This window comes from Bombus vancouverensis, unplaced genomic scaffold (genome assembly GCF_051014615.1).
Source record: "Bombus vancouverensis nearcticus unplaced genomic scaffold, iyBomVanc1_principal scaffold0033, whole genome shotgun sequence".
Classification (NCBI taxonomy): domain Eukaryota; kingdom Metazoa; phylum Arthropoda; class Insecta; order Hymenoptera; family Apidae; genus Bombus; species Bombus vancouverensis.
Window position 1 is genome coordinate 223,495 of NW_027468924.1, and position 23,185 is coordinate 246,679.

A 23,185-nucleotide genomic window follows, 5' to 3' on the forward strand; every position below is an offset into this window, starting at 1 on the left:
GGCCTTTTTTTGCGCGAGGAGAGGAAAATGAATTTAAGCATACCCAGTGACTCGCGACACCAGGTTATGTGGGACTCCAGATGACATCGTCATACCCACTAAAAACCCCTCCTCTTTCCTCTGATTTGTTAGACACAGACAACCCCAGCAGAGCCGATCAGCATTCATCAGGGTTGTCCTCAACCGTGTCGCGGCGTATTATCGTCGCGTACTGGTGGTGCCCCTCCTATTCGCTGACTCCATTGCCTTCTCCATATCCCTTCTATATCTCATTATGCCCTTACAGAACTCTCTGAACTTCCTCCAGTATTTATCCCTGGTAACTACAGTGTCCACCAAGTTGTCCACGCTTACCCAAGAAGTTTTCGAACTCGATTCTTCTATTGATCCATTTAGGGCACGCGAATAAGACATGCTCGGCGTCGTCATTCGGGTCTCCACAGTCCCAACACTGCGTGTCGACCTCCTTACCGATCCTCTTACGGTAGCTGTTGAAGATGCCGTGTCGCGTGATCGATGTCTCATCTATTCCTGGCGAATATGATCGCATTACTTATTAATCTCCTGGTCACATTATCCTCATTATACATGCTCCATTCCGCCTGCCACTCCGTTGAGGCCTTCTTCTTTACTTCTTCCAAATCTTCTTTCTTTTCCGCATGCCTCTCAATCACCTCCTCTCCAACAGCTGAGGTCTTATAGATCTTCTTTCTCTCATATATCCCCATCAACATTCGCACTTTAATGTAGATCGGTAAGTTCCCGGTCAATACAGAAAGCGCGGTGTGGGATACAGTGCGGTAGGCCGTGGATGTGATGCACAGGGCAGTTCGTTGAGCCCTTTTTATGATCTTCTTGTCTTTCTCATACTTCATCGCATCAGCCCACACAGGCGCACCGTACATTATTATGGATTCCCACACGCTGTAATATAGCCTTCTTGCCAAACCAGGCGGGCCCTTAATATTCGGTAGGATTCCTCGTAATGCTCCTATTTGATGCCCGCTTTATGGCACAATGTGCTTGCCAAATTTCCTATTCGTGTCAATCATGACGCCAAGATATTTCGTGGCCTCTACCGTGTTGATAGCCATGCCGTCCACATTCAGGCCGATAACTTTGGGCGCCCTCATGCCCGTAATGAGGATTATTTCCGTCTTCTCCTTAGCCAGCGTCAAACCCACTCTTGCACACCCATCGCACACTGTTCTCATGATCTCCCTTACTATTCCGCTAACGCCTCCGTTTTTCTTCACGGCATATGCGATTGCCATGTCATCTGCAAACGCGACCGCCTTAAACATTACCCTGTTATCTAGCCTTTCCAACAACCGATCGTAGACTATGTTCCATAGGAAAGGCCCCAGCACAAATCCTTGCGGAACTCCAGCCGCAACCAGGTACTCCACCGTACCAAACTGGTTGCTGACGATTATCCTCCTGTCCGTCAGGTAATTTTTTACCAGTCTAATGATCTTGCAAGGCAGCTACCTCCTGGTCAGTTCGTCAACAATGCTGTTCCAACTAAGGGTGTTGAATGCATTCTTGATGTCCAACGCAATCATCAAGCATACCATCCTTTTCTTCTTGCAGGTGTCCGCGAATTTAATCACCTGTGTGATCGCGTCCACCGTACTCCTTCTTCTCCTGAACCCATATTGTCCCCTATGAAATGGGTCCACTCCCATACATCTTTCGATAATCAACTTGAGACACTTCTCCCACACTTTGCATAGTTCGATAAAATAATGAAAAGATATCTGAATAGAACTCTGGTCAACCCGACTTTATTCCTTCGTAATAGGGGCTTACACCTAGCCGACCATACGTTCTCTACGCCACATGGCGACGCAGCGAAGCACATCTCATGCGCGTGCGCGTGCTTTCTAGCGCTTCAACGGGCAAGATGGCATCAAATGCCTCCCACGTGCATATATTAATTAAGTATTACGCATCGCGCGACCGTAAAGTGTCGCGGCCCTACGAGTGCAAACATCTAACAAACAAATGTGCCGCGTCGTGCGTGATCGTATACGGCGTCAATTACCAATTACCAATTGATAATTTCCCGATTACCAATTGATAATCGTTGACAACTTTTACTAACTTGCATCGGCCATATCGACGCGTGACAGTGCGTCTATTCTCATGCCATTTTAATCCTCCATCGTTCATTGTATGCAACGAAGAAACATACGAAGAAGTACTTACGCTATCCGCCTAACCACTCGCAACTCGGCCGCGCGTGGCATGTCCCTCTCCTCCGTCAATGTCTACAAACGGCGCACCATCTCACATCCCCCGGTATCTCATCTCTAATTACTGGTATTATGCCCCCACACGTTAACTCCTAATAATTTCTTACAATTTCTTATGAGCAGTAAGCAGTAAGTACCCGGCTTCCTCGCCAACTGATATACCCACTTGATTCATTCTCATTTTATTATCATAGGTATCAATCCTGTGTCAACGCCGTTAGCCGCGCTGGAAACACTCGTTCCCGGCCGATCACGAAAGTTAAGCAGCAGCGGTCACGGAGCGGTCTAGGATGGGTGACCGCTCCGTGAGGCGTTGACGAAAAAAGGAAGGAGGCGCACCGAAGCCAATTTTTCCGGGACCATCCAAGGAGCACGAGGCAGGCAGAAGCCCCCGGGACACAGGACTACCCTGGGAAAACACCGATGGATCTGATATTTCTTATAGTCGGGTGGCGGCTGGCCGGTGCCCGCGACACTAGCCAGTTCGCCGATCCGGTGCGGAAATTTCGGAGAAGTTGGTGGCCCCCACGGAGTCCTGTGAGCATCCCGACGGATCTGATATTCTCTCATAGACGGATGGCAGCTGGCGGTGTCCGCGGCACCTGCCAGTGCGCCGATCCGGTGCGGAGAATTTTCGGAGAAGTTAGTGGGCCCCACGCCTGCCAGGACCACGTCAAACCAGGAAGAGGCGTCAGGGGACGGGGTCCCAAGATGACGCAGCAGGAGCGAGGCGCTGGGGGGCGTGGTTCCCCCCCAGCGGTCCAAGAAGAGCAGGACGCCTCCCTTCGACAAAGAAGGAGAGATAGACGCCCGGGGGCAACCGGAGTAATTCGGGAGAGATCCCGGGTGCATCTCGACTCAGGCGTCAGGACAGGCCACCGTGGAGGTTTTAGCCGGTAAGAATCCGGCACTACCCAGCGCCCTCTCCCCGGAGGGGCGCGGGGTGCCTATGAAGGTTTCCTCCACGAAAAAAAAAAAAAAAAAAAAAAAGGTATCAATCCTGTGTCGCGTAAAATTAAGATAAAAATAAGACACTTGTCAATTTCCGAACAGCAGATCGAGTTCTTTTTATTTTTACTCAATTTGTACAATATTATTTTCGGTTCGCGATGATACACTTTCGATACTTGGGTTAGTTAAGAATTTTTTAGACTGACTGGATGATTTTGAAGGGAGCATTTATATTCTTTTATTCGTTGCAGTGGGAGAAGGCTTTGCTTGTACTTATCATGTATTTCGGAGAACGACTGGAGTGACCGAATGCCAACCAGGCGGCTGAGAACGGATGCTGACCGGACGGTCACACGTGATAAGGCGCTCGGAATTTTGGTTTATCATATGGCTTGCCCGAATTTCACCTGTGACATTCCCCCTTCTTAGATTGAACTTGGTCTCTTCAGAAGTTTTCTTCAGATGACTTTTGTGGAATCGAACTTGACGTGGCTTGAAAATTACAGCTGATTCCTCCTCTTCATCTAAGTGGTATGTGTTGGTTGGAATATAGATGTTGGGTGTTGAGGCCAGGGTGAGTGATACTGGTGGGACTGTCGCATCGTGGCTGTTGACTACGGTTTCATTTCGGCAGCAAAATAGATTGATACATAATTTGTTCGGTATACATTTCCTGATGCATTTGAATATCCCTATTTTGTTTAATCCATATATACCTAGTATGCCTAATGCTATGTACCCTAATATCTGGAGCGTGGTTAGTCCCCAATACTGTATATTTTTTATTCTATGTTCGAAATTAAGAGTTTCTATCTCGTCGCCTATTTTATCGATCGTTGTTTTATAGCCTTGTAAATTATCTATTATCTTCGGTGCTCGCTCGAGTTTATCTAACAGATGAGTGAAACTATCGTTTGTTTTGACCGCTAGGGTTTTTGTTTCGATTTCGTATTTGACTTCGTTTGTTGTTTCGTCCTTACGCGTGTGTTCGTCTTTGTAGAATATATCGCAAGAAGTGTTGGCTCTTATGATGGAAGGCTTGTCAAGTTTTTGTAAGGTATGTTTCGTTTGACAAATTGTGTCTATTTCTATCGGATTTGCTGGTATCGCAATGTAACAGTTGCTAGTTTTGAGCGGTATAAAGCTAATGTCTTCAATCTTAAGTACAGTTGTTTGACAATGTTCAATGTGTGGTTTGAAGTTTATTATTTCGCTGCGACAATCGGTTCTTGAGTTTTTGTCATGGATTGGTAGTGTTTGTTTGCATATAGTGGTTCCGGCTCGATTCTTACAAAGTTTGTTGAAATGCTCGATATCAGCGTTTATAAATGAAAGACCTGAGATTAAATATATCTGATGTTCGACTACTGGAGCCAAAAATACTCCATTTCTTTTACTCGGGATAGGATATATCTGTAATATGTTCCATTCTGTGTTAGATACTAAAGGTACTATGATTTTGAAAAATATTTTGTAATCTATTGTGAAGATTTTAAGATCACTGATGTCGAGTATGAATTGAAAGTGTTCGGTTTTGGCAGAAATCGCGGGGTTGTACATCTGGCTACCTATTGCCTTGGCGTAATTTTCTATGAATTCATCGGGGTCGAGTATTTGTGGACTAATTATTCCTTGTTTGCCTAATATCATGACGTTAAGTATTTCATCTAATTGGAAGTGTAAAGTTTGCATCGCGGTGTCGACTTTCATGATCATCTTAAGCATAAATCTGTCGATATTTGCCTGTTGTTGTAGTTTTAATATATAACTATATGATTTCTCTAAGTAGTTTAGGTTTTCTGAGTTTATAATTTTTCTAATAAGTGCTGTTTGATTAGCTATTATGGTCTTGATTTTATTATTATCATTATTATTATCATTTATTATTATCATATTGTTTATGATCGTAAGATCGTCATCGTCGAGAGTTCCGAACAGACTTTTCGATACGGAACCTATGATGTTGAGTAAACCTCGTGTGCTTCAGGTATGTGTTAACGCTTTCAAGTGTTTTGCGAGTTGTTTTAGGTTATTGATACGATTTTGTAATCCGCCTAATTCTTCAACGTATTGTTTGCTGATTACACGTGAGTCTATTGTTAATTTATATGATTCTATTGTGCTTATCTGTTCGTATATGTCGCTAGTGTCTAATCCTACTATTGGCAGTATCTCTGTATAAATATCCTTTTCCTATGTTTTCTACGAATACAGAGTTTCCTTCTAATGGCGTAATATTTATTTGCGCGGATACTATTCCGGCAAAGAGGATCGTCGACCTGGAAAGTAAGGTTTTAAACGATTACCGTGTATCTTTTTGTCTTGAATCAGACAGTATGGAGTACATACTTTATCAATCGTGTATGGTCCTAACCATTCCGCATCAAGTTTATGCCTTTTATGATCGTTATGTATTAAAACGGAGACTCCTTCTTTGAAAACTGATTGAGGTTTTATAATTTTACGTTTTTTATCGCGCTGATATCGCTGTTTACTTTTAATCAATGTTTCGCGAGCGTTTCGGAGTCTAGAGTCCCATTCCTTTTTGCGGAACGTGACTTCGTCTGCGTATGTGCGTTGGGGATTCTTGGATATTGTGGAGGGAAGATTGGCTTGGTGTCCGAATGTGAGTCCGAATGGCGTGTAACCAGTGGAGTCGTGTATCATTGTATTATATGCAAGGCATACAAAGTTAAGTTGATCGTCCCATTCTTCATCCGAATTTCGCTGTATCGATTTTAACATGTCTGTTACTACTGCGTGTGTCCGTTCTAAAGATCCGTTACTTTGTGGGTGCAAGGATGTCGTTTTGATATGTTTGATTTTAAACGCGTCTTCGTACTGTTGCATTAAACTAGATATAAAATTCTGTCCGCGGTCAGTTAATATCTTTTTTGGAGCGGAAAGATGTAAATGTAACGATTGAGGAGTGCGTTCCAAATTGTTTCCGTTTGCTGAGTTTTTAGTGGTACGAGTATTAAGTATTTTGTCAGTTCGTCATGTATGGATAGATTGTACTGATTGCCTTTCTTCGTCTTTTTCAGTGGGCCTAATAAGTCCATATCAATTTTATCGTTTGGTTCGAGGAGTGTGTCGGTGATACAAGGTTCTTCGCGCGGTCTGATACGTGTAGTTTTAGATGTTTGGTAGGTGTCGCATGATTCTATATGTTGTTGTATACGTTTCATCAAATCTGGTACTCTGTGCCGTTCACGAATGCGATCGTATGTCTTTTGTATACCGGGGTGTCCTACTAAATCGTGATTTTCTTTCAATAATTCGTCTATTTCTTCGGCGCTATATGTTTGGATTGGTTCCCATGCAAAATTTAATTCTTTTACTGTGCCGTTCAGGAATAATAAAATTCGTTTGATCGCGTTCTTCTCGGTTTCTGTGAAACTGTCGTCGCCTATACCTATCTTCTAGTTTGTATGAATAATTTCGCTTAATTTAGTTAACCATTCGACTCTGTCGTAATTTCCAAGCTCTGTTTTGGATAATTGATAGAAAGATTTACGGTTCGGAGTCATTTTGAGAATTTTGGGTAACGCGTCGGTAGATTTTTCCCAATCGTGAAACTTTTTGTCGAGTTCTATGTTCAAGTTTTCGCGTCGACTGGTCAGAATATGTATTCTAGATAGTGTGTCGGCTGCAGTGTTATTTTTTCCTTTCGTATATTCTATGTCGTATTCGTATTCTTCTAGTTTCAATCGCCATCTCATCAAGCGTGATGAGGGGTCTTTGCAATTCTGTAGCCATTTTAGTGCTTGGTGATCGGTTCGGATGAGGAATTTCCGCCCTAACAGATATTGTCGGAGGCGTTTCATGGCCCATACTATTGCTAAAAGTTCTTTTTCTGTGGTGGAATAATTTCGTTCCGGTGGGTTTAGAGTTCGCGAGATATAACAACATGGATGTCCGTCCTGTGATAAGATTGCACCTATACCTTCGTTACTGGCGTCAGTCATTAATGTGAATGGTTTCGCAAAGTCTGGGAATTTTAGTACGGGTGATGAACAGAGTTTGTCTTTTAATGTCTGGAATGCTTTCTGGGTTTTATCTGTCCAATGAAATGGTGTCTCCTTTTTTGTAAGTTCGGTCAATGGTTTCGCGATTTTAGAAAAGCTTCTGATGAACTTGCGGTAATAACCTGCTAGTCCTAAGAACGATTTGATGTCTGTGGGATTACGTGGCTGTTTGAAATTGCTAACGGCTTCTAATTTTGGGGGATTTGGCTTTACACATTCGGCGGTTACTATATGTCCGAGATATTCTAATTCTGGTTTGAGAAATTCGCATTTGTCCGGCTGTATTTTGAGTCTGAGTTCGCGTAGGCGTTGCAATACTATCGCGAGGTTGCTATTGTGCTCTTCAATCGACTGCCCGAATATTATAATGTCGTCTAAATATACGAAGCAATGTTTATTTATGAGTCCTCTTAGCGCGGTATCCATCATGCGTTGAGATGTTGCAGGTGCATTCTTTAAACCGAATGGCATTCTATTGTAATGGTAGTGTCCTTGTGGTGTGGAGCATGCTGTGTATTTCTTAGAGTCTGTGTCCATTGGGATTTGATGGAATCCGGAGGATAAATCGAGGGCTGAGAAAAATTTTGCGTTGCCTAGTTGGGATAGTATGTCGTCTATGTCAGGTAATGGATATGCGTCCTGGTCAGTTAGTTCGTTTATTTTGCAGAAGTCTATTACAATTCGCCATTTCTGTTTCCCTGAGGCGTCAGCCTTTTTTGGTACTACCCAGACTGGTGAATTGTAAGGAGAATCAGATGGTTCTATGATGTTCTTTTGTAGCATTTCGTCCATTTATCGTTTGATTTCTTCTTTATGGCATTCAGGCGGTCGGTAAGATTTTGTGTTAATGATTTTATTTTCTTTTAACGTTATTGTGTGTTTAGCAAGGTTAGTGTATGGTAATAAGTCGGTCTCTAGATTGAATACGTCGAGGTAAAACAGCAATATCTTTTCGATTGGTTCACGGTGAGTTTTCTTTGTATGCGAAAGTCTGACTAAATCTTTAAACGTGGAGACTTGATCGTACGTGTTTGAATTTTCGATAAAATTAGTCATTTTGACTGGACACTCACCACCATTGATAAAGCATGTCGTTGTCGGTTTTCCTTCCAGGTAGACTGTTTTTGACACTGCTTGTTTTGGAGGTACGTCGTTTTCCTGTTGCAATAAAAGTATATTATTGTCACGTTATAATTGTTGATTTGAGAGTTCAAATTTGGATTTAGATAGGGCTGGTAAACCGAGTATGCTGTCTTCTATAATTGGAAAGTTGTCTTCTACCACAAAGAATTCTAGAGGTTTGCCAAATAGTTTTATCAAAGCGTGTTCGTTAGTTTTAAATTTAGAGTGTCCCATCGAGAATTTTCGTTCTTTTGTATTCTTGGTCGTAATAGGCATCTTCGCTTGAGTATATTAATTCCTGCTCCGCTGTCAATGAGGAATTTATATCGCTGTCCGTCGGATCGTAAAAGTACTGTGGGTAGTCTTCCTGTTGTGGCGTTAATTCGTAAGTCTGGTATATTGGTTTCTCTATTTCTTCCTTGCTTGTCTCGAGATTGTGGACTGCTGGTGGTCTCGGAAATTGGCTGGGTATTCGAAAATTTCTACATTAACTGGAGACATGTCCGATCTGATTGCATTTGAAGCATTTTAATTGTGTACTTTGGGCAAGTGGTATTTGTTCAGTTTGTCGGAAGCTTCTTGGCATTGGACTGGGTGTTGGAGTTGGTTTTCTAATGATTGAATAGGGATTATTGGTTGTTAGTCGTCGCTGCTCGTGGAGTCGTAATCGTTCCATTGGTTTTGGTCGTCGATTTCGATCTTCCCTGAAGATGCGCTCGATGTCGGTGGCTTTCTTTACGACTTCAAGGATATTGTATGGTGGATTGGCGAGTAGTAATTGTCCTATTTCGCTTTTCAGGCCTCGAGTAAAATCGATTACGGAGTCTCTTAAAATCCTGTCGTTCATAGCTCGTCTAGTAATTTCGTCACAGTATTCGTTCGTTATACTGTATTGTAGCTTATTGAGTGCTCTGCGGAACCTGATGATATAACTTTGCACACTTTCGTCGTGACGCTGTCTCGTTTCGCGTAGCTGGTCTTGTTGTTCTCTAACAGTATCTTGGGTGGCTACGTTTCGTCGTAGGGCATCGTACAGGTGTCCGTATTCGTTTATTGGTATATTGCGGATAGCCATTGCGGCTTTACCCGCGATTTTCCCGATTTTGATCATTTTTAGTAGTAGCGTGGGTTCGCTACACATGGCTCGCAATTCACGTACTTCCGATATCGTCTTCGCCGTTTAATTGCGGAATACATGCTTATAATAAATAAGAATACAAAGCACTTAAACTATCTCATTCACTTATAGTAAATAAGAATACAAAACACTTAGCAGTAATCAATCTGTTTCGACCATTCGCGGGGAGACGCGATCGCGAGGAAGCACGTCAACGGGAGTCGTAAATTCCCATTACGATTGGATAATCGACGCCACGAAATGATCGATCCCCTGATTTCGTTTGCGATAATAGGGGTGGTTAAATTGATTTTACACTGAATTAACGAATACAATTAATGTTTATTCCAACAACTTTTTGACTAGAAATGTACAATTAATTCGATTGATAGCTAGAGTAACGAGGTGTTGTACGCGACGCACGCTTAGATGTTGAAGGTTCAAAAAAACGTATAAAGACTAACTTTCTGTAACGATGATGCAGCGGAGGACACTTGCGATGGGTGCGTCTAATGATGCGAGAAAAGATGATTTGTTAAGACCAAGTTCTTGTTGGGAGAGTGAGGGAAGGACTTCTCTGGTAATAGGTTAATTTTCTGGATTGGTGGTGGAAGAGTGGAGGAAGGGTGTTAACCGTCCCGAGAGAAAGTTGCTAGTGTAAAACATCGTATATGAGAAAGACGAACTTTTCCTATCTTTCCGTAGTAAACAATAACCTTTAGACAGTGACTTAGTGCAGATGTTTGGTTCGGTCTGAAGGACCTTAGAAGTTCCTCTAAGATTTATGATCGGCTCTTAAGACTATTGAAGGTACGCAGTGAAGGCGTGCGGACATCTGGTTGCCATCCTGTCCGCGGTGTGTGGCCTGTTCTAGAAAGAATGTCGCACGACGTAACACAATCGTTGTAAAAAACCCATCACGTATTAAATAGCCTCCAGCTAACCTTATAAGGCACCATTTCATATTAACTTAATAAAAGTAAGGTAGCAACCTATCCCCATAATACTCGTTTTTACCTCTTTCAGGTATCGCCACCTCCTTCGCAGTATACACTCTGCTTCACAGAAACAGTTGAGTTCCACTCAATTACTTATGATATAAAAATACAAACCACTTAACGTAGCCATCTTTATAAGTACAAGTCACTTAATCTAGAGAAGTAAATTATTATTAATATACATAGCTACACAGTCTAGGCTAGAGGAATCCATCTCAATGTCAATTTAATATAATTATTAAAAATTTACTATAGGTTATATATTACTATTATACCTTGATACTTCAATGTGGATCCACTCCTTACGCTAACGTTATCATAACTATCGCTATATTTACGTTTTTTATCCATTGCTTGCGACATGGCTACAGACTGAACATCATCTTCTGATCATGTAACATAAAAATTCATTGGCTTCGTTCACTTGTTTCTTTGAATTACTTTACATTTTTCTACAATTCCTAACCCCAATCTAACCCCAATTCGTCTTCTGAATAATCGTCTTCTGAATCACTGTGCAACAAAAGCGCAGATTTCTTCTTTCTCTTGGGTTCTGGTTCATTATCTTTCTCATTATCTACTGTGATAGTAAGACGGCCATCAGACGTAATCTTAAATTCACGATCTTTCCGTTTTATAGCTGCTATTTTTGAATTAATAGCGATTATAGGTTGCGTTGCTAAAAAAGTATTTTGTAAATCTAATTCCAACTTCGACTAATCGAATTTTGAAAAATATCTAGACTTACTTGATATATTTCGAGCAGCCGCAGGATCAACGAGATCAACGATCTCTTCATTCTCATGAATCCAGGCTTCCTTTCGCGATGTTCTTTTCTTCCTTTTCTTTGACTCTTCATTGCCCATATCTTCGTCGAACTCATCATCGCTATCCGCCAATATTTCTTCTATACTGAATTTTGATAAAGATTGTAGAGTTGTTTCGGTTTAAGAAAAATTCCGTTTAAAGGAAAATACAAAGTTACCTTTTAGGTTTTCTCTTTGCATTGAATTCAGCATCCTCGTCATTTTCTTGTTTTTTCAATTTCCTCAATTCTTTTTTCTTTTTCTTCGCTTCTTCTGCCTTATTCATATTTTTTAATCTCTTACGTAACATCGCATTGGAAGCTGGAATCATGCCAAAAATTGTTTCCATTCCGTATTCTCTTATTAACTGTACCAGAATATCGTATTTTTTGTCTGAAATGCGTATGGCAGTCATCATTCATTGCACATAAAGCGCCTATCTGCAAATTCACTTATTCGTTTTTTTATTGAGATATACGGGATTTTGTTACTACCTGTTATTATTATTAATTAAACGCCTTTGTTACTAACCAACAATTTTAAATTCGAGGCAGCAATATGAGATGGCATCACAGTAATATATATTTTGATATATGACAATGCAGCTTCTGCAATTTCTCTTGTCAGACTTGCAATTTATTTTTATACGAAATATTTATTTTGACTTTAGTTTGAAATAAACTGTACCGTTGTAATGATAAGTGATAGAAGAAAGTGCCAGCAAGGATGCGGTACAATACTTTTGTATATTTTCTATCGCACCACTCAAACCAACCATGAGCATATTAACATAATCTTTAAGATGTGTAGGATTTCCTAAAAATTTCTCGGCAATAATGTTTAAAAGTTGATATGCAGAAGTTCAACATTTCGCATTTAACTCTTTTAAACTCTTTATTGCTTCGGGCACAATGGCTTCGAAGAACTTAGTTTTCTCAAGTTGTGGATGAATTTTTATGAGATGAATTAAGCATCTTAATCGTACCTAATTAAAAAATGAGTAAGGCTTATTTGTTAAAATTTTCATAAGAAATTGATATTATAGAACAACGTTTGTAAAATTAGCACATACTCCTCTGCTTGGCTTTGCGACTTCAGTAGCAGAGGATTATTATTATTAATAATTTTTGTATCTCGCGTCTGTATTGAACTACAAACTCTTTACACGTTTCCTTCTCACTGCCACATATCTCTTCTAAAAACCCGCAAGAACATACAAATAAAAAATAATTTTTGTTTTTGCAGAAAAGATAGTTAAAATATTTAATTCCAAATATATTAAAAAGTTACCTATACGCTTTCTTCTGTTCCTTGGTTTTAGAAATTTCTTTAAGAAGTGGTACACACATATCGTAAAACGTCCTTAATCTATTAATGTCAGTATGATTAATAAATAATCTTATTATATCGTGAATACTTTCTTTGAAAAAATCGTCAATATCAGGTTCTTTCAACTTAAATAATGCACGATCGAATAATTCGTGTACCAATTCTTTATCCGTAATTGTAAGATACACCTGTAATTGTACAAAATATTAGTTAATCTCTTTAAAGAAAATTACTCCTTCTATTCACAAATTACTCTTATTGTATCAAACGTGGCGAAGCGTTGTCCTTCTTCGTCAGTTCCAAGTGGCTTAGTAGTGTATAGATTTAAAAACAATGGTAAATAATTCTTTGCAAATCTAGCTAGTTCGTGTATATCTTCTTTTTTGTCGTCTTCGACTGCTTTCGTTATTAATCTTTGTAAGGCAGACGTTATCGACGTCCTTAAATTCTTTCTTTCATTTAAATTTGTTCCTAACAGTTTAAATATATTCTAAACAAGATAAAAGTTATCTCATGGATACTTGATACTATATCTTTTATATTTATCTCTGTTATATACCTTGAAATTATCTTTCATATCAGTAGCGTTGTTGCATATACTTGGTAAAATAGCCCAGACTTGGTAAACGAGAAATTCGTAAGTTTTCCTGCGTACAGGTGTTCGGTTGCTTTTTTTCTAAAATTGAGTATAATTATCATTCAAAATATCAATATAAGATAATTTATACTCTTATAATAAAGATAGATTACAATACTTACTCGCACAATGCAACGATAGGTAGCAATGCTTCCGTGAAGAAAGTATGTGACCCACTTAGCACACAATCTTTCAATAATGGTAGTAGCCAAGTTATTTTTAAATTAATCGCATTGTCTGATACCTATAGAATAGAGATTTATATTACTGTAATTATAAAATAAAGTTTTTTTTCTAAGCATAATCCGGTTCATATAGAATTACTTGCCTTCAATGGAATCAAATTTAATACTGTCTCCGGTCCTAGCACTCTTATCGCAGCCCCAATAGCGTACTCAGCGTCATTTTTCCACGCAAAATTGTAAGAATCACGTTACTCAGCAAGACTTTTTAATATCTCTATTAATTGCGGACTTCTCGCTTTACCAGTTGCCTGTAATAAAAGGAAACGTTGAAATGTACAACATTGACAAATGGGTAAGAAGCAGAAAATCGATATTACCTGAAACAGTAGGGCTATTAAATGAAGAATATGATACCAAGCTTCCAAATATTGATAACCTAATGCTTGATGGATCATAAAAGTTATCTGATTGATAGTGTCCTTATATCTAAAAGTATGATATAAATGATGAAATATAAATTATAGATACGAAAAATAATAATTAAATCTAATCTTACGTTTTCATTGATTCTTCGGTTTCACATATTTTACCGACACAATTCCGTAATAAAATTTTTATCGTGTGCGAAGAACCAGATATAACTTCCGATTTGTTATTTTATGAAATAAAATTATAGTTGTTATTTCGTGCAAGCGTTGCCAGGGTCACCTTGCTACTGTTGCATTGAAAAATCTGACCCAAATCTAAACCCAATACATTGATGATACTCGCTCTTAATTAAGTTATAACAGATACTTTTCGCAGCCTCGTATATGCAGTTGCGCTCGGGCTGCTTCGAGTTTTCTCATAGTTATAAAGTTATAAACATTTACTCGCATTTTTCTTCTTTTTTCTAAAGATAAAAATGAATCAATTCAATGCGTATCTTCGATTTAAATCAAAATTCATGGTATCATTATTTACCTTTTGTTTAATGCTGCTCTTGACAAAGGTACATAAGCATATGGATTTGGTTTTCCTTTCCTTTTAACATCACCTCCAGCCTTTGATGCTTTATATTCCGCTCCTGGTATACATTCTGTTCTTGATTTTTTCAATGGTCGATGTATTCCAGACCCTCCTGCTACGGATACCAAAATTGTTATTAAACAACAGACCAAAATTTACTATAGGTTATATATTACTATTATACCTCGATACTTTAATGTGGATCCACTCCTTACGCTGACGTTATTATAACTATCGTTATATTTACGTTTTTTATCCATTGCTTGCGACATGGCTACAGACTGAACATCATCTTCTGATCATGTAACATAAAAATTCATTGGCTTCGTTCACTTGTTTCTTTGAATTACTTTACATTTTTCTTGTCACGTCCCGCGCTGCGCACGCGCCGTAACGTAGGCTAAAACTATCAATAGCGCGAGTGAGCGTTCCAATTTGAAATTTAAATAAATTTTAACAATTTGTATAAACCAAATTCGAACCTCACAACCCCCACGGAATAACCCGTCACATGACAACCCCCCCACGGTAGACCTAAATATAAATAAGCGTAGCGGCATAGAAGAAGCGGTAATAATTCCTTAGTTTTAGAGTAGTTAATTCCTCAGTTTTGTGTGATTAGTTCCTCAGTTCTTGATGATTAATTCCTTGGTTCTTGGCGATTAGTTCTCATTTCCTGGCAAGTAATTTCTTGTTCATAGCTCTTAATTTCTCAATTCCTTTGTTTTTTTTAATTCTTCAGTTCCTTAGTTTTCAGCTCTTAATTCCTTTAGCTCTTAGATCTTGCTCTCAGCTTTTAGATTCTCTAGTCCTTTAGTTCTTTAGCTTTTAGTTCTTTGTTTTATTAGTTTCCAATTCTTGTTAGTCTTGTTAATCGACGTGTTTGTATTTGTCAATTTGTAAACTATCGAAAATCTATCGAAATTAAAATCTTGTAATTAATAAGAGCGAAACGTATTGCGAACGATTGTAACTCCGAGCATTCGAAATTTCAACGACTATTCTGTCAATATCCAATTAGAATACGAATAAACATTTTTTGTGAAGAATATTTGTCTAATAATATAGCAGGATTAAGCGAACATTTATTTTCACCAACTTTAATCCTCTCCCGTGCTAGCACTCCTGCGCATAGCAGGTTAGCCGAAACGTGGAGTTTAATTTCAAATCGCATTATATAACAGACAATACTACAATTTAGTCTAAATTCAAAAATTAACGGCAACTCAACCAAAACGAGCCAGGCAAAACGTAACATTCTACAATTCCTAACCCCAAATCTAACCCCAATTCTTACCACAATCGTCTTCTGAATCACTGCACAAAAGTGCAGATTTCTTCTTTCTCTTGCGTTCTGGTTCATCTTTTTCTACTGTGACAATAAGACGGCCATCAGACGTAGTCTTAAATTCACGATCTTTCCGCTTTATAGTTGCTATTTTTGAATTAATAGCGACTATAGGTTGCGTTGCTTAAAAATTATTTTGTACATCTAATTCCAACTTCGACTAATCGAATTGAGAAAAATAACTAGACTTACTTGATATATTTCGAGCAGCCGCAGGATCAACGAGATCAACGATCTCTTCATGCTCATGAATCCAGGCTTGCAGTCATTTTGGCAGTGTTATGGCACTGCCGTGTGAGGAGGGACTGAGCGTTTCGTCCCAGGACTACCGGTGGACTCGTCAGTAAGGCTATGCCCTGTAGTCTCTGCCTTAGACGTAGAGGGAGTCTAGCTAGGTGCGGTATTTGTATCATGCCTCCTATATTCGACCGCTAGCGAGATAGACAGACTCGTTGTCGTCGTAGCGGCCCTCTGGTGCCGACGGTTGGTACCCGGATCGTCCTAGAGGTGTTACGACCGTGTTGATGCCTCGACCTGTCGGCGTCCTGTTGGTACCGATCCGCCACAAATCCCTTGAACAGCATTATGTCTTTTTAAATTTTCCTTAAGGCGCTTCGTCTCCGCCGCAATATACTGATCTGTTCAGCGTGGGCCATGTGTTAGTTTAATAGATTGAGCGAGTTTATCTTGAAGAACTGGACGTTGGTCCGGGAATCGGTTGCCTTTCGTTATTGTGCGGCGTGGGGTCGCGCATATGCTTAGCGAGGGAGGAGTTCCTTTCCGATGGCTACTCGTGTGATTAGGTGATTAAGTCGATAAAATGTTGATTTCACGTGACACTGTATGGTCACTGGTAAGTGCACTTTTCAGTGGCACGTGATCCAGCTCGAAGGACCAGCGAGGACCAGCGAGGAGACGCGATCGCGAGGAAGCGCGTCAACGAGAGTCGTAAATTCTCATTACGATTATAAGAATCGACACCACGAACAGATCGATCCTCTTATTTCTTGTGGGATAATAGGGGTAATTGACGATATGGTATAATATAGCGATTGACAGGGTCATAAAATTCATATTTCCAATAACTTAATACACTAAATAGTTACACCTTTACGTATGATATTGTTACGACCGTTCGCGGAGAGACGCGGTCGCGAGGAAAATGCGTCAGCGAGAGGCGTAAATTCTCGCTACGATTCGGTTAATCGACGCCGCGAATTAGTCGTTCCCCTGTTTCGGTTAAGGTAACAGAGGTGATTGAATGAATATGACACAGTATAGTAAGTTATATTTCAGCGTTTATTCTAACAACTTATAACGAAGGCAATTACGCTGGTGCGTATGTACGAGATGAATGAGTGACTGATTTAGGAGTGTGTATACCCGGTTAAAGGATGTTGACCGTTCGAAGGATGTACAATCAGTGATGTTCGGAAACGATGCGGTGGCAAAGGAAAGCTAAGGATGGGTGTGTCTAGCGCACGGGACCATCGGATTTGTTGGTGATGATTTTAGTTAAGAGAATGAGGGAAATAGGCTTCGTTGTTAATTGGTTAAACGAAGGGTCTTAACCGCTCTCGAGAGAAAGTGGTTCGTGGGAGGAAAGTTGTATCATACGAGAGAAAAACCGACTTTCCCTTGTCTAGCCGTAGTAGACAATGGTCTTTAGAAATTCTTCGGGAACAGACATGTGTTTGGTTTGAAAGACCCCTACTAGGAAATTCCTGAGATTTATGGAAGATACTTGAGACTATTGAGGGTACGCAGTGAGTATCCGAAGACATCTGGTTGCCATATTGCCCGCGGTGTGTGGCCTGGGCTAGGTAGAGCGTTACGCGACGTAACATCCTCCCCCCGTTGAGAGGGCACCGAAGAAGTGATATGGTGTGATGTTGTCAGGTGGATCTCTTGTCAGACTTCGGAGCTGTTGATTGGTTTGGAGTCGTCTGGAGTCGTTCTGCTCGGTAGTGGTACCATCCGCTTGATGCTCCAATCGAGGGTACTCGTCGCCGTTCGAACGATAGCCGTGCGTATGATGCCGTTTGCGCCGGATTGGGCCTTGATGATTCTGCCCAATGGCCATTGCATCGGGGGGACGTTGTCTTCTCTGAGAAGGACGATGGTGCCTTCTCGTATGTCGTGACTGCCCTTGCTCCATTTGTTTCGGATGTGTAGCCCGTTTAGATACTCTCGATTCCACCGGCGCCAGAAATGTTGTTTGAGTTTCTGAATATGCTACCAGCAGGAGAGACGATTGGATGGCGTGTCCCTGAAATCTCGTTCTCGGAAACTTGTTAGTGAATCTCCGATGAGGAAATGACTGGGAGTGAGAACTAGGAGATCGTTTGGGTCTGAAGATATCGGAGTCAGCGGGCGGGAGTTGAAGATAGACTCGATTTCAATGATGAGAGTATTAAGGTTTTCGAAGCTCGTTACCTACGACACGTCTGAGATGTCGTTTGAAAGACTTCACTGCAGCCTCCCACAACCCGTCGAAGTGAGGTGAGTTGGGAGGGATGAAGCGCCATTCGATCCGTCGGTCGGCTGAAAAGGACTGGACCTGTGCCTTGTGATCGTCAGATTGCAGGAGATTTCGGAGCTCTCGTAATTCATTGTTGGCGCCAACGAAGTTGGTACCGTTGTCGGAGTAAATTGTCACACAGAATCCTCGGCGAGCGATGAATCTTCTCAGAGCAGCAATGAAGGCCTCGCTAGTGAGATCGCTGACCAACTCGATGTGGACTGCTTTAACTGCAAGACATACAAAGATTGCTACGTATACCTTGAGTTTGCGTCGGTTGCGATCCTTTCGTTCCTTGATGTAAAACGGTCCGCAGTAGTCGATTCCGACGTTGGTAAATGGCCGAGATTCTGTTATCCGTGCAGCTGGAAGGTCGCCCATTATGTAATCCACTGGAGGAGGTGGGGTGATGTGTTGATCCAATGTAGAACGATTGTGGAGTCAGTCCAATAAACGGTTCGAGCAATGTTGCTTCGTAAGGCTTGGAGGACTGTAGTGGCCAGTGACGCGAGAAGGAGTGCTCCACTCAGTTCCAACCTTGGAATGGTTAGTGATTTGAGTGGAGCTACCTTCGACTTCGCAGTGAGGAGACGTGTACAGACATGACCATCCGGGGTGATGGTGCGAAGGTAAACGCATGCTCCATATGTCCTTTCGCTGGCATCGCAGAACCCGTGTAACTCAATTTCCGCTACGGGTTTGATTATCGTTTTACGTGGAAACTTCACGTTATTCAATAATGGCAGCTGTGCGTAATATTTGCTCCATTCCGTGTGCACGCTCTCCATCCGCCTCGTCCTATGACTCTACCGACTATCTACCGAGTATTGATCAGTTACTAACGAGTTATCCGCGAGCGATTATACACTGTCTTAGCGAATCTGTTAGTACGAGCGTCTTTGCGAGCATTATCTGTTCTTATGTATTTAGTCATTTTAAAATATACTGACGGCTTCTACAACGGGCAATCTCGTCTAATAAATTTCACGACCAACCATCCTCTACACACAAGTCCTCTAAATACATAACGACTTTTCAGTTCAATTTGGATCATTGCGTTTAACGCGATCTACTCTCCCGGGTGCGCCATTTTTCTCTAAAAGTTAAATTCCATCCGATGTAATTTGATTAGTCGAACAATTATCAATTTCCATCATTGTATCTTCACGTAAAATAATTTTCTGTTAGCGTCCGCGGTTGTAAAAATAACGATCAGGTATTAGGATATTTATATAATGGAGTTGTGAGGTACAAAAACGACGTTATTCTAAGCAAACGCTACTTATACGCAATGTGGACGTGTTTGACAACTATGAAAACTGTGTGATTCTATTGGGCACAAAACCTTATGAAACTACTATTTGAAAAAACCTGATTGAAAAACTCGATATTATAAATTTTACTAATATAATAATAATAATAAGTAATAACTAAATAAGTAATAATAACGTTGTATTGTTGTATATATATGTGATTAATGTTACAATAATCGTATGTACGTAATATGTCATATTATATGGATTATGGATCTTTACAATAACTTAACACAATTATTTGTTTACTATATTTACAATTTGATTACTAGAAACTATATAATATGTTTTAAAGTCGGTAATAAAGTTGTATAAATATATGTTTAATGAGTATTTTATAGAAAGTTCTATATATTATTAACGAAGCTGACTAAGTTCCATATATAAATTATTTTGTCAATTTTATTATTCGTTATCACATCAAAGCATGTGTTTTTGTAGATCATATTATAATAATGTTTCCATACAGGAATAAAAGCTTCACTAAAACATTCTTATAGAAACGCGCATATTTCTCTTAATTATGATTATATTCCTTTAAAGTAAAATTAAGTTAAAATTAAAAAGTAAATTAAAAAGTTTATTGTTATTATGAATTAATATTTGTATAATTTACATTATTGTTATTTATAATATAAGTCTACAAGCCACTATAAAAGTCTATTAGTTAATGTTTCTATAGCTTTGTAGAACTTGTAATACGTTGTAATGTAACAGGTTAAAAAGAATTGGTACAATTTGTACATTATTGTGGTATCATGAATGAGGGGCCTGGGGGGTGTCGTAAATCGCAGACAGAAAGCGATTTATCCGAAGAGATTGCTGAAAGGATCAGGTAGAATATTCGCGAGTTTCGAGTGCCATGTTAGGACTTGGCATGAGCTGAAGGGAGGGCTGATTAAAGAATTCTCTAAAAAGATTAATAGTCGGCAAGTACATCAAAGACTTAGAGATACGAAAAAGAGAAGCGACGAAACATGATTGGCTTATATGTACCGCATGCTTGAAATAGCCAGCCATGTTGATATGGAGGAGGAGGCGAAAGTGGAGTATATTGTAGAAGGAATAGTAGATGAAGAAAACAATAAGTCTACACTATACGGTACTACATCCATTACAGAATTGAGGAAGACGAGATGTTACAATTGCGGCGGCGAAGAATATGAGTGTGCAGAGTGCCCGAATAGGTCGAGAGGATCTAAGTGCTTTAAGTGTAGAGAGTACGGACACATCGTATCGAAGTGCGACAACCTGAACGAGTCCCATAAAGTTGTTTCTAGTATGTGGCAATCGTTGCAGACGAAGCGTGGTAAAGACGTTAAGATCGGAAATTTTGAATTGAGCGCGCTAATAGATACCGGTAGCGAACTAACTTTAATGAGAGCGGATCAGTATGTGAAAATTGGGGCGTCCAGATTAAGTCACAAAATTGTTGAATTTCGCGGTATCGGGTCCGGAAGAAATTGTACACTCGAAGAATTTTCGACAGATATTCTGATAGATGATGAGTCGTGCGTTGTAACGATACATGTAGTTTCAGATATTTTGATGCAACACTCGTTGATGATTGGCACATACTTCCTGAATACTACCGAATTAAACATGTCGGAGAAGGGTCAGGAATAAGGTTGTGGGCGTTCGATGAATCTTCATTGGAATCGGCCATCGTCTTGTTATAACGAAGGTACGGTCTATTAATACGAGTATGGATGCTACCGACTCGACAATCAACTGCGGCGGTTGGACACTCGCGATACTAGTGATGTTGGTCGTAGGTTCAATAACGAATCCGCGGTCAACGGGATGATAGGTGTACGTGCTCACAAAATATAAGTCGGACTCTTTGCGAAACCGTGGAATATCCACCGAGCGTACAGACTCTAAGTAACTCGCTAATACGACCTCACGAGAGAATGACTTTCCGTCGCGATGATGCTGCAGAGGAAAACTATGATGGTGTGTGTCTGAGGACACGAGATCATCGGATTCGTCGAGGATATCCTTCGTTCAGAAGGTGAGGGAATTTGGCGTTGCTGCTAATTGGTCAATCTCCATATCGGTGATTAGAAAAGGATGCTAGCCGCCCTCGCGGGAAAGTTGCTAGTGGGAGACACCGTTCGTTGAAAAATAGGTCTCTCCTATCTTCCCGTAGCTGGGACAAAGACTGTTTGTTTGAAGGACTTTAGTCAACTAAATTCTAAGATTTATGACGGGCCCTCAGGCTAGCTGATCACGTACTGTGGAGACGCATCGACATCTGGCAATCATCTTGCTCGAAGAATAGGGTCTGCGTGTGGCGAGCCACGGGACAGAAACCGTTGGAATGTTTACTGTCGCGTGCCGCCACAAATATTTCTTTTAAGGAAAGCTATAGAATTACTCCATACCTTTGTTAGACAAAGCGTTCATCCCGTGACTGCGGCTACGTTCGGCGACTGGCTGTCCCCTCGAGCCCAAGCTCATTATCACAAATCTCAAACAAATACAAATCGGATCGAAAGACGACAATTGTTTAATTATGCCTATGGTAGAATCTAGATTACGGTGTTAGGGGATTATCCCGAAGTTCCAAAGGGGAGGCTTCGATGTCCTTTCATCTCCGACAAAGCCATCCTGACAATCACACGTCCTCGTGTGTAACTAAAATATTGCGTTTTTCCAACATTAGACTCGACGTAACTCATATTATTTACCGTTCAACTAAATGTTCCAAATAAGTCAAGGGTCCATTCCAACAATGAAATTTCGTTCGGAGGTTTGATAACAGAAAAATGAAAGAGAACGAGAATTTGTAGCGTTATAATTTGTATTCAAAGTGTTAGTTGCGTCCTGTGGTTTATCAGTCGGATCGTAATGGCATGATGGACTATTTGCGATTTTGTACCCAGTTGAATCTTGATTTTGTAGATTGCACGACCGCACAGAGTTTTATTACATTGTCACTGGTAGTGCGTGCGAATATATGGCCGATTTAGATTCGTAACATTGCAGCTGGCAGTACGTGCGAATGCACGACCGCTTCAGCTCCGTGGCACTGTCGCTGGCAGTGCATGTGAGTACACGACCGCTTCAGCTTCGTGGCATTGGGTTAATGACCCTCAGGGGTCGGGGTACCCATATCGTTTTGGGCACTGTTCTCGCCGCTACTACCAACGTCCAAATCCGCAGGAATGTGACTATTTGGCACTTTCATCAACCTGTCGTGACTGTACTTGTAAGAGCGTTTGCCGTCTAACGTTTTTAGAATATCTGTCTCCCTCAAAATTCTCTGCTATTACAAAATCAAAATTTTGCGTAATATAAAATCACCGGCGTTAAATCTAACTATTTTAGCTTTAGTTTTGTCAACTCCATCTTTATCGTACTTGTTGAAAATTGTGGATCTTTGAGGCCGAAATAATGTTATAGGAACACTAAATTTATACTGAGGATTAATATTAAAATAATCAAATATTTATTTCATGGATGATTCCTTATATATTCATCGATACACACTTGCACGCGTCTCAGCATTTTCTTCTATACCTGACTGTAAACCGACTCTTCGACGACTCTTAACCGACT

The 23,185-nt window shown here is 40.4% G+C and overlaps 1 protein-coding gene and 1 pseudogene across 1 annotated transcript; both read right to left on the minus strand.

Annotated features, from left to right (window-relative positions):
* Positions 1 to 1,007: 1,007 nt before the first annotated feature.
* LOC143304371 (RRP12-like protein) lies at positions 1,008 to 14,279 on the minus strand (annotated as a pseudogene).
* LOC143304400 (RRP12-like protein) lies at positions 14,223 to 15,109 on the minus strand. Its single transcript, XM_076626858.1, has 3 exons — positions 14,624 to 15,109; positions 14,395 to 14,554; positions 14,223 to 14,323 (listed from the first exon to the last, which is right to left on the minus strand). Exons 1-3 carry the CDS (start codon positions 14,709 to 14,711, stop codon positions 14,290 to 14,292), a joined length of 282 nt encoding a protein of 93 aa, XP_076482973.1. The 5' UTR covers positions 14,712 to 15,109; the 3' UTR covers positions 14,223 to 14,289.
* Between the last annotated feature and the right edge of the window lie 8,076 nt (positions 15,110 to 23,185).